The sequence below is a fragment of the Pseudophryne corroboree genome, chromosome 3 (assembly GCF_028390025.1).
Source record: "Pseudophryne corroboree isolate aPseCor3 chromosome 3, aPseCor3.hap2, whole genome shotgun sequence".
Taxonomy (NCBI): domain Eukaryota; kingdom Metazoa; phylum Chordata; class Amphibia; order Anura; family Myobatrachidae; genus Pseudophryne; species Pseudophryne corroboree.
Window position 1 is genome coordinate 549,189,970 of NC_086446.1, and position 12,819 is coordinate 549,202,788.

General features: G+C 48.5%; 1 protein-coding gene across 1 annotated transcript in view; it reads right to left on the reverse strand.

Annotated features, from left to right (window-relative positions):
- Positions 1–12,819, reverse strand: part of CA10 (carbonic anhydrase 10) — a 579,440-nt gene that overhangs the window by 69,701 nt on the left and 496,920 nt on the right. Inside the window, exon 7 of the mRNA XM_063961261.1 lies at positions 12,443–12,515. Within this exon, the coding sequence (XP_063817331.1) occupies positions 12,443–12,515 (73 nt within the window). The remainder of the gene's footprint in view (positions 1–12,442; positions 12,516–12,819) is intronic.

Sequence of the window (12,819 nt, forward strand, 5' to 3'; positions counted from 1 at the left end):
CTTTTTCTACATTTTGTTTTGTTACAGCCTTATTCCAAAATGGAATAAATAATTTTTTTCCCCTCAAAATTCTACACACAATACCCCATAATGACAAAGTGAAAAAAGTTTTTTTTTTTTTTTTTTGCAGTTATTAAAAATAAAAAACTAAGAAATCGCATGTGCATAAGTATTCGCAGCCTTTGCAGTGAAGCTCCAAATTGAGCTCAGGTGCATCCTGTTTCCACTGATCACCCTTGAGATGTTCCTACAGCTTAATTGGAGTCCACCTGTGGTAAATTCAGTTGATTGGACATGATTTGGAAAGGCAAACACCTGTCTATATAAGGTCCCACACTTGACAGTGCATGTCTGAGCACAAACCAAGCATAAACTCAAAGGAAATGTCTGTAAACCTCCGAGACAGGATTGTCTTGAGGCACAAATCTGGGGAAGGGTACAGAAAAATATCTGCTGCTTTGAAGGTCCCAATGAGCACATCATCCATAAATAGAAGAAGTTTGTAACCACCAGGACTCTACCTAGAGCTGGCAGGACGACTAATCTGATCGATCGGGGGAGAAGCATCCTAGTCAGGGAGATGACCAACAACCCGATGGTCACTCTATCAGAGCTTCAGCATTCCTCTGTGGAGAGAGGAGAACCTTCCAGAAGGACAACCATCGCTGCAGCAATCCACCAATCAGGCCTGTATGGTAGAGTGCATACAAAGACAAGTTTGAAGGTGCACAATTCAAACACTACCAATTTATTAATAATAATAATAATAATAATAATAATAATAATTGCAATAAAATTTAGAATTTTCTGTGAGGTTCTTCACATAGTTATGGCCGTAAATAATGGCTTGCCCACCACGTCCAGGTGACATCATTAGTCGGGCAAGATCCTAACATATTGAGGGGTACAAATCTAGAGCATGGGAAACCCCAAAACCAAGCAGCTTGAATTGTGCACCTGCAATCTTGTCTTTGTATACAATACTGAAATTTCTCAGCTGGGTCGCACCTCTCATTACCGGTGTGCACCCCAGGACCCCTCCCCTGTATACCTAATGCTGTGTATTTACATACACAATAAAAGGCCAGAGACCCTTTCTGCCTGGTGGTAGCACTCACACCCACCTGTCCTATATATTGGTTTTAATTAGGTTCCTGACATTTCTTAGCCTGCATGAAGAACGAGGTGAGTCCTGCACAAATGTATATCAGATTGTCTGATGGGGGTGTGGATTTCTGGGGTGTGGGTCCCCCTGCAGGGCGGAACTCCCAGAGGCAATGGAGACACCTGCCTCTGGGCTCCAAGCTCTGAAGGGGCACCTGCATGTACAGCAGCACCTGTGTGATTCACAGGTATTTATAAGTGTGACAGCTGCTTTTCCAATGGAGCTCTGTGCCGCCACCACTGCTGCTGCATAGCTAATTGGCTCTGTCCCAGTATCCCTGCTATCCAGTGATGTGTGGTGAAGTAAATGGCTGACGAGGCACTGGCTAGTATCTGAACCAGATTTCCACACACATACAGTACAATATATGAACCCGGGGCTTCATGGTGCAGCAGTATACTGTAGTGTGCTGGAAATTTAGTGTGCTGGAAATTTCATGCGTTTTTAATAGAGATGTGCAGACAAGGTAGGCAGGGGAGTCACTGTCTCTCCTGTCATACTCCAGTATACTCCAGTGTTTTTGCTATAAGAATGATTAAATAATACAAAGAAGATATTTATAATATCTTCTTTGTATTTTTCATATAATTTCTATAGCCAGAACTCTGGAGTATACTGGAATATGACAGGAGAGGCAGTGCCTCCCCTGACCGCACTTCACCTGCAATAGGGGACAGGACAGTTCCAGCCTGCTGATTCTGCATGCTGCAGATGGCTGAATCTCATAAGCCTGACCCTGACCCACTGGTCATTGTCACACAGTGTAGCTGGAGCCTTGCCAATCCACTGCGGGCTCCGGTCCATGTAGACCAGCTGAGAGTGCAATCTACATAATTCTGTAAGTCATGTGTATCTATATATATATATGTGTATATATATATATATATATTTCATATTTCCTTTCATACCTATTGTGTTTTGTTTCAGTGTAACTCATTTCCCACCTTCACTTCTCACTACCTAATCTCTCACTACTTTATTTCTCACCTCGTTACCTCTCACTAATTTACCCCTGCTGTTTTCAGCAGCCTCTCTCGCTAACCTATCTTCACTTTTTCACTATATATTTTTTCAATCTCGTGTTGCCTTGGGGTAACTCAGCTGCTTGGTTTTGGGGTGTCCCGCACCCTAGATTTTTACCCCAAAATATGTTAGGGACTTGCCCGACTAATGAGGTCCCCTGGACACAGTAGGCAAGCCATTATTTATGGCCATAACTATGTGAAGAACCTCGCTCAAAATGCTAAATTTTATTGCAAAGATTATTATAAATAAATTGGTAGTGTTTGAATTGTGCACCTGCAACCTTGTCTTTGTATGCAGTACTAAAAAGTCTCCATAGGGTGGCACCTGTAATTACCGGTGTGCACCCCAGGACCCCTCCCCCGTATACTGTATGGTAGACGGAAACCACTCCTTAGTAAAAAGCACATGGCAGCCCACCTGGAGTTTTCCAAAATGCACCTAAAGGACTCGCAGACCGTGATAAACAAAATTCTCTGGTCTGATAAGACAAAGATTGAATTATTTGGCGTGAATGCCAGGCATCATGTTTGGAGGAAACCAGGCACCGCTCATCACGAGGCCAATACCATCCCTACAGTGAAGCATGGTGGTGGCAGCATCATGCTGTGGAGATGTTATTCAGTGGCAGGAACTGGGAGACTAGTCAGGATAGAGAGAAAGATGAATGCAGCAATGTACAGAGACAAACCTGATGAAAACCTGCTCCAGAGCGCTCTTGACCTCAGACTGGGGTGACGGTTGATCTTTCAGCATGGCAACGACTCTAAGCACACAGCCAATATATCAAAGGAGGTGCTTCAGGACAACTCTGTGAATGTTGTTGAGTGGCCCAGCCAGAGCCCAGACTTGAATCCAATTGAACATCTCTGGAGAGATCTGAAAATGGCTGTGCACTGACGCTTCCCATCCAACCTGATGGAGCTTGAGAGGTGCTGCAAAGAGGAATGGGCGAAACTGCCCAAAGATAGGTGTGCCAAGCTGGTGGCATCATATTCAAAAAGAGTTGAGGCTGTACTTGCTGCCAAAGGTGCATCAGCAAAGTATTGAGCAAAGGATGTAAATACTTATGTACATGTGATTTCTTAGTTTTTATTTTTAATAAATTAGCAACAATTTATTTATTCTATTTTCTAATAAGGCTGTAACATCACAAAATGTGGAAAAAGTGAAGCGCTGTGAATACTTTCCGTATGCACTGTATATTCTCCCCGTACTTGCGTGGGTTTCCTCTGGGTACTCCAGTTTCCTCCCACAATCCAAAAATATACTGGTAGATTAATTGGCTCCCACCAAAATTAACCCAAGCGTGAATGTGAGTGAGTGTACATGTGAAAGGGAATATAGGGAGTCATTCCGAGTTGATCGCTAGATGAAAATGTTTGCTGCGCAGCGATGATGCCAAAAAACTGCACTTCTGCGCATGCATATGCGGCGCAATGCGCACACGCGACGTACTTTCACAACGGACGATGTAGTTTCACACAAGGTCTAGCGAAGCTTTTCAGTCGCACTGCTGGGCGCAGAGTGATTGACATGAAGTGGGCATTTCTGGGTTGCAACTGACTGTTTTCAGGGAGTGTTCGAAAAAATGCAGGCGTGCCAGGAAAAACGCAGGCGTAGCTGGCCGAATGCAGGGTGTGTTTGTGATGTCAAATCCGGAATTGAATGGTCTGAAGTGATCGCAAGCGCTGAGTAGGTCTGAAGCTACTAAGAAACTGCCCAATTTTTTTTGTAGCTGCTCTGCAATGCAATCGTTTGCACTTCTGCTAAGCTAAGATACACTCCCAGAGGGCGGCGGCTTAGTGTTTGCACAGCTGCTAAAAACTGCTAGCGAGCGATCAACTCGGAATGACCCCCATAGAGTGTAAGTTCCATTGGGGCAGGGACTGATGTGAATGGCCAAATATTCTCTGTAAAGCGCTGTGGAATATGTGTGCGCTATATAAATAACTGGTAATAAATAAATAATAAATAATTTGAGCAAGCCTATATCCACAGGCGATCTGTGGTTAGTTCTTCAGGAAAATATCGATTTGATTTAGAATTCTCTTCTGTTCATTCACTTTGCATTTTGTTAATTGATAAAAATAAACTATTAGCACTTCTACTTTTGAAAGCATTCTTACTTTGCAGCATTTTTTCCACACCTGCACAGTTCTGTATATATACACATATCAGCAAGCATACTATTCCAGAATATTCAGAAATAAGTTAGCATATCATATTTTCAAAAATAGAAAAAGGGTATTAATGTATTATCATGCCATCAGTCACAATGATACGTACAAAAATGCTGTATACTAATCATGTCACAGGGTACAGCTATCATGAATGTAATGGTTCAGCAGTGGATCCGACAGCCATTTTTGTACCTTTAAGTGCCTTCATCACGAAGCATAATGGGGGTCATTCTGACCCGATCGCACGCTGCAGTTTAACACAGCGGTGCGATCGGGTCAGAACTGAGCATGCGCCGGTGCCGCAGTGCACCGGTGCAAGCCAGACGGCCATCGGGCTGCTATGATCGCCCCTGCCTGATTGAAAGGCAGAGGCGGTCGCTGGGTGGGGGGGGGGGGGGAAGGCGGAACGGCGGAGTTTGCCCGCCGTTTTGTGGGCACGGTCCTGCCAATGCAGGCGTTACCGTACCAAACGGGGGACGCGCCACAGTGGCTGCATGACGTCACACGCAGGCGCTGCGGGCCGGGGAGCGATGAGTAGCTCCCGGCCAGCACGCTAAAGCTGCGCTGGTCGGGAGCTACTCTTGAAGTGCAAAGACATCACCGCTGTGCGATGCCTTTGCACTTCTGCGGGGGGGCGGCACTAACATGCGGGGCGAGATAGCCCTGTGCTGGGCGTCCCCCCGCATGTCAGTGTGAATGATCGTAGCTGTGCTAAATTTAGCACAGCTACGATCATCTCGGAATGACCCCCAATATCTCCTGGCAACAAGCACCTCCCCTTTCACTCTAAGCCCTACCCATTTACATCAAGTGTCACATCCCAAGCAGGGGCGTCGGAATAGGGGGGGCAAGGGGGCAGCTCGCTCCACCCAAACATGAGAGAGGCGCCTCTGCAAAGCAGGGAGGCGCTCTCCCTGCTTTGCTACTCTGCAGCTGCCGATTGCCGCTGTGCCTGTTACACTGCATGACAGGCAGCAGCGCTGGCAGCACAGGGATGGGAGGAGGGGTTAGCTTGTACTCACTGGGAGCAGCAGCAGGGAAAGTCCCTGCAACTCACTGCGGTGCCTCGTCTCCTCCCCTCCCTGGTATCAGCAATAAGGTCAGAAGAACATGTGCCGAGCAGTGATTGGAGGAGCGCGGCACATGCTGATTAGAAGAGCCCCTGATTGGAGGAGCTGTCACATGCTCCTCTGACCCCTGGAACACGGAGGATGTCACACATCATGGCCCTTGTCTAAAGGCCCGTACACACTGGTCGATATATCGGCCGTTCTCTTGTACGGCCGATATATCGCGGGACCGTCGGCCAGTGTGTACGGCCGATACGTCTGTGAACTCCGTCGTTCACAGACGTATCGCGTCGGCCGCGCAGCACAGCCGACGGCCAATATATCTACCGATATATTTGCGCGTCGCTGTGTGTGTACGGGGCGGTCAGCCGACCACCCGTACACATGCTACGGCGGCCGGCGGTGATTGACAGCTGAACTGGGCGGGCGTGTGTGTACAGTACACGCCCGCCCAGTTCATGACGTCAGTACCCAACGGATCGGGCAGTGTGTATGCTCAACACACTGCCCGATCTGTCCATAGATATATCTGCAGATCAATTGATCGGCAGATATATCTTCCAGTGTGTACCCACCTTAAATGTGAGTAATGTATTCAACCTGACTCCTCTGTCTTCATAGCTCCTGCCTGTCTCTGCCACCCTCTCTATGCAGCTGCTGTCTCTCTCTCTCTGACTGCTACATGGTTTTCTCTCTGTCAAGCATCTGCCTCCCCTCCTGTCTCTCTGCCCAGCATCTGCCACCCCTCTCCGCAGCATCTGTCCCCCCCTCTCTCTGCCCATCATCTGCCCCCCTCTCTGAAGCATCTGTCCCCCCTTCTCTCTGCCCAGCATCTACTCCCCCTCTTTCTGACCAGCATCTGCCCCCCTCTCTGCAGCATCTATCCCCCCTTCTCTCTGCCCAGCATCTGCTCCCCCTCTTTCTGTCCATCATCTGCCCCCCCCCTCCGCAGCATCTGCCTCCCCTCTCTCTGCCCAGATTCTGCGCCCCTCTCTGCAGTATCTGTCCCCCCTCTCTCTGCCCATCATCTGTCCTCTCCACAGTATCTGTCCCCCTTCTCTCTGCCCAGCATCTGCTCCCCCTCTTTCTGCCCCCCTCTCCGCAGCATCTGTCCCCCCTCTTTCTGCCCATCATCTGCCCCCCTCTCCGCAGCATCTGTCCCCCCTCTCTCTGCCAATCATCTGCCCCCCCTCTCCGCAGCATCTGTCCCCACTCTCTCTGACCAGCATCTGCTCCCCACTCCGCATTATCTGTCCCACCCTCTCTCTGCCCATCATCTGTCCCCCTCTCCGCAGCATTTGTCCCGCCTTCTCTCTGCGCAGCATCTGCTCCCCCTCTTTCTGCCCATCATCTGCCCCCCTCTCCGCAGCATCTGTCCCCCCTCTCTCTGCCCAGCATCTGCCCCCCTCTCCACAGCATCTGTCCCCCCTCTCTCTGACCAGCATCTGCCCCCCTCTCCGCAGCATCTGTCCCCCCTCTCTCTGCCCAGCATCTATCCTCCTCTCCGCAGCATCTGTCCCCCCTCTCTCTGCCCAGCATCTGCCCCCCTCTCCACAGCATCTGTCCCCCCTCTCTCTGACCAGCATCTGCCCCCCTCTCCGCAGCATCTGTCCCCCCTCTCTCTGCCCAGCATCTATCCTCCTCTCCGCAGCATCTGTCCCCCTCTCTGCAGCATTTGTCCCCCCTTCTCTCTGCCCAGCATCTGCCCCCCTCTCTCTGCCCAGCGTCTGCCACCCTCTCCGCAGCAATTGTCCCCCCTCTCTCTGCCCATCATATGTCCTTCTATCCGCAGCATCTGTCCCCCCCTCTCTCTGCCCAGCATCTGCCCCCCTCTCTGCAGCATTTGTCCCCCCTTCTCTCTGCTCAGCATCTGCTCCCCCTCTTTTTGCCCATCATCTGCCCCCCTCTCCGCAGCATCTGTCCCCCCCCTCTCTGCCCAGCATCTGTTCCCCCTCTCTCTGCCCATCATCTGTCCTCTCCACCGCATCTGTCCCCCCCTCTCCCTGCCCATCATCTGCTCCCCTCTCCGCAGCATCTGTCCCCCTTCTCTCTTCCCAGCATCAATTCCCCCACTCTGCCCATCATCTGTCCTCTCCACAGCATCTGTCCCCCCCTCTCCCTGCCCATCATCTGCTCCCCTCTCCGCAGCATCTGTCCCCCCTCTCTCTGCCCAACATCTGCCTCCCCTCCTCTCTCTCTGCCTGGCATCTGCCTCTCGCTGATGGTGCTCCTGTATACCAGCACCTCTGCCCCTGCTCATGCCGGCACTGGGAGCGCTGCAGTTAGATACCTGCCACGCAGTGGCGGAACTACTTCACCGGGGCCCAAAGCAACAAAGGGGCCCACAGCAGTAGTATGAGCAGTACTAATAATGAGTCAAACTGACTCATTATAGTACTCCAAGTACGCAGCCGGCTGCAGGACATGACAAAGAGGAAGGAGGCGGTCCGGGGGCTTCTGTTTCCTTCCATCCCCTCCTCTCTCCTCTGACCTCCTCCGCTGGCGCTGACACAGTGCTGCTTCTGGCTTAGGCCTGACTGTGACATCTGATCTCATGACGTCCCCAGTGCAGAAAATTGAGTAGAGGACACCCACTGCAAGGTACCCGCTTTTGCAAGTTTGGCAATATACCAGAAAGCAACCAGTGCTTACCAAGCACTATGAGATATTAAATTATGTACTACATGTGGGGCTGAACTGTCAAGCTGACACAGAGACCAGCCAGGGTACAGTATATATTATTCAACTGCCTGCACACTGTCAGAACACCTAACGCTGCATCCCCATGCACAGAATTCGACACCAGGGAGTTATGTGTCCTAACCCTCCCCCTCTAGCCCCCTTACCCTCCCTACCTGTAGCCTCACCCTAACCCTCCAATCCCCGCAGCCTAACCCTCCCTCACCGCAGTCGAACCCTAACCCCCACCCCTCTTTAGTGCCTAACCCTCCCCCCTTAGTGCCTAACCTTCCCTCCCCGCAGCCTAACCCTAACCCTAACCCTCCCCCTTAGAGCCTAACCCTCCCCACCCCGCAGACTAACCCTCCCCGGGGGTGCATAACCCTAATCCCCCCTTCCCACGGCCTAAACCTAACCTCCCCCCCTCCCCGCAGCCTAACCCTAACACCCACTTCCCGCAGCCTAAACCTAACCCCCCCCACTTCCACCCTCCACGGCTTACTTCTCCGGTTGCACATCACACAGACATCTAGGATCCGGCGTCGGGATTGTGATCCTATTCGGGATGCCAACGCCAGCATTCCGAGCAGTGTTGGGATTCCGACGTAGGTATTTCAAATGCCGGGATCCAAACCAGATCCCATGTTTACCATGTTACTGGTAATGCTAATAATCATAATGATGCACTGACACATATGCCTTTCATGTCACCCACTGTCACACTGTTCTGGTAAGCTAGGGGCGCCAAACTCAGATTATATCTTGCCCCCCCAATCTAAAAATGTTCTGACGCCCCTGATCCCAAGTATAGGTTTGGCACTACCAAGCTATTTTAAAACCAGTTTATGGACATATATACTTTACTAAATTCAACTAATACAACCATCTACTGTCTGCCCTGGAGAGGAGACAAGGTAGAAGGACGAAGGTGGTCATTCCAAGTTAATCGATCGCTAGCAGTTTTAAGCAGCCATGCAAACGCATTGTCGCCGCCCACCGGGGAGTGTATTTTCGCTTTGCAGAAGTGCGAACGCCTGTGCAGCAGAGCGCCTGCAAAAACATTTTGGGGGTAATTCCAAGTTGATCGCAGCAGGAAATTTTTTAGCAGTTGGGCAAAACCATGGGGGTCATTCCGAGTTGTTCGCTCGTTGCCGATTTTCGCTATACTGCGATTAGTCGCTAACTGCGCATGCGCAAGGTTTTCAGAGCGCATGCGCTCAGTTATTTTACACAAAAGTTAGGTATTTTACTCACGGCATAACGAGGATTTTTCATCGTTCTGGGGATCGTAGTGTGATTGACAGGAAGTGGGTGTTTCTGGGCGGAAACTGGCCGTTTTCTGGGAGTGTGCGAAAAAACGCTGACGTTTCTGGGAAAAACACGGGAGTGTCTGAAGAAACGGGGGAGTGTCTGGGTGAACGCTGGGTGTGTTTGTGACGTCAAACCAGGAACGAAACTGACTGAACTGATCGCAATGTAGGAGTAAGTCTGGAGCTACTCAGAAACTGCTAAGAAATTTCTATTCGCAATTCTGCTAATCTTTCGTTCGCAATTCTGCTAAACTAAGATACACTCCCAGAGGACGGCGGCTTAGCGTGTGCAATGCTGCTAAAAGCAGCTAGCGAGCGAACAACTCGGAATGAGGGCCCATGTGCACTGCAGGGGAGGCAGATATAACATGTGCAGAGAGAGTTAGATTTGGGTTGGTTATTTTGTTTCTGTGCAGGGTAAATACTGGCTGCTTTATTTTTACACTGCAATTTAGATTGCAGATTGAACACACCACACCCAAATCTAACTCTCTCTGCACATGTTATATCTGCCTCCCCTGCAGTGCACATGGTTTTGCCCAACTGCTAACTAAATTCCTGCTGCGATCAACTTGGAATTACCCCCTTTGTGCAAAACAAGACCAGCCCTGAACTTACTCTTTGTGTGCGTTGATTCTAACGTTGGAGGGTTGGCTTTTGACGTCACACACCCGCCCAGCATTCTCCCAGCAACGCCTGCATTTTCCCTGGCACGCCTGCGTTTTTCGAAGCACTCCCTGAAAACGGTCAGTTGACACCCAGAAACGCCCCTTTCCTGTCAATCTTCTTGCGGCTGCCGGTGCGAATGAAAACGTCGCTAGAACCTGTGCTAAACCACAAAGGCCTTTGTACCCGTACGTCGCGCTTGTGCATTGCGGTGGCTACGCATGTGCAGAAATGCCGATTTTTAGCTTGATCACTGCGCTGCGAACAACCGCAGCTAGCGATCAACTCAGAATGACCCCCCCCCAAATGTGTTACATAGAGAGACAACCCCCCTTCCCCCCCCCACACACACACACCCTTCCCTACTCACTGTATGCACCGCCATTTTATCCTCCATTTCCATGTACCTGTCTATTATTTTAAACCAGTGCTGGATTGACAGAGGATGTGCACCCTCCATAAAACCAGTATTAGAGCTCATACAAAGTGTTTGAAAAGTTAAGGGGGGTACACACGGAGAGATCCGTGTTTAAAATCTAAGCAATCTGACTAGATTGCCTAGATTTTAAGCACGGATCTGCCGTGTGTATGCCCCCCAGCGATAGCGCATCGCTATCACCGGCGCTAGATTGAGCCTGCATGCAGGCTCAATCTAGCGGGTCGCTCACTTCACCATTGTGTGAAGTGAGCGGCCCCCCGTCCGCCCCCTCCTCGCTCAGCACATCGCGCTGTGCTGAGCGGGAGGAGAGATGTGTGCTGAGCAGTCTGTGTTAAGATCGCTCGCCACTCATCTCCCCCGTCAGTACCCCACTTTAGTTTTTATACAGTTAGTGAAGTAAGATTAAAGGGCCAAAACCCTCTGCTCAGATAGTGCCTCATCCACTATCACCTCTTTGGTAGTTTTCATAGCTGTTGTCTAGAATGACTGATTACTAGGGCATGCGGGGCGGACTTGCCCAGTACAGGGCGTCCCCCTGCATGTCAATAAATTGATCATAGATATGCGTTTTCTCGCACATTCTCCGACCAGGTCTGAATTAGGCCCATAGAATCAGCCCCAGTGCCTCAAGTCTTACCCTTCAATTGATAACTACTGGGATACATTCCTGTTCATTATCTCTCCTATAACAGCTTGTAGTAACACTGATTGGTTGCTGTTGACAACACAACCCTTTTCTTTGTATCATTCTCATAAAAGGTTTTCTTTATGTGCAATAGATGATGGGTTCTTGCAGAAAAGATGAAGTCTCTGGTATATTAGAATATGGTTGGATACAATTAAAAAAGTTTATAAACATAAGGAAATACAGTACATTTAGAAACTAGACTTTGTTGCAATATCTTTATTCATTAATCTTTTCAGTGATTATTTTAGGATAATCCTAGGGAAGAGGTTTTGGCCTGGATATCCACCAAAATAATATTCTGTGCTAAGATCTCTGAATTATTACTAATGGTATAGCCTTGATAGCTTTAATAGTTAGACATATGTGCTAATATCCCATTTAGGTGCAAATGCTACAATTACACAATAGCATCCAATCAAAACCCTGTATTTCTAACTTGCACTGCACTAATTACTGACAGGGGCGGATATAGGGGTCAGTTCACTCCTAGGCACATTATTGTCTGTGGCCTCACTTCTCCCCTAATCACGCCAATGCTCCCATCATTTTGGGGCCAGTCCAGATGCCTTGAGGCCACCAAAGTAGTCCCAACCTCACACCACTGCCAGCTCCTGAACCACAATTTCTGAACATTGTCTTACTCCCATCAGTTGCAAAATAAAATATTAAAAAAGTAAGTTGTAATGACAACAAAAAAAAGTCACCTGGCCTCATCAACCTGGTATGCCGCCCCTCAGCAAATCCATCACTGATTACTGATTGGTTACCGTGGCTCACTGCACATACCTTAATGCACATACTGTAGTAAAGGATAACATACACGTGCAGACCCTTCCCTTCTTTTTTGCTCTTCTATTGTTTACTTTCAATGTGAATTTTTGTTATGCTGCTATAGGACATATTCACAACAAATACTGTATATACCAGTTTGAAGGTTTGCTTTAATGTACCTAGTACCCATCCCTCTTCTTTAATTCTGGAACATTTTTATGAGACAAGTAATAAAAGTCTTAGAAATATATGCTGGCAAGCTGTGTTTGATTGAAAAATCGTAACTGTGGACTCAAGCATGAAAAGGGCATGCATAAAATACGTTGTTGGATACTGTAGTTCTGCAATCCATATTCAAATTGCAATTTGTACTCACAATCAGTTTATCGGCTCTAGCAGCTCTATACTGTACTGTATTATACTATAATTCAGCATAAGAGATACTTACTTTTGTATGTTATTCTTGTTATGGTATCCCTGTTAAGCATTCGATTTAAGAAGGGATTGGATGAATCTGTTACCTTAAGAACAAAACAAACAAAATAGTTTATATTCTCCAGAAAAAAAGCAATTGGTACTTAGGACCAGATTTATCAAGCCTCGGAGAGTGATAAACAGCACAGTGATAAAGTGCCAACCAATCAGCGCCTAACTGCCATGTTACAGGCTGTGTTTCAAAAATGACAGTTGGGAGCTGATTGGTTGGTACTTTATCAATGTGCTATTTATCACTCTCCAAGGCATGAAAATCTGGGCGTTAGTGTAATTCAATTATAACACCTTAAAATACTACTTATAGGTCACAGGCATTTACAAAAAGTATGT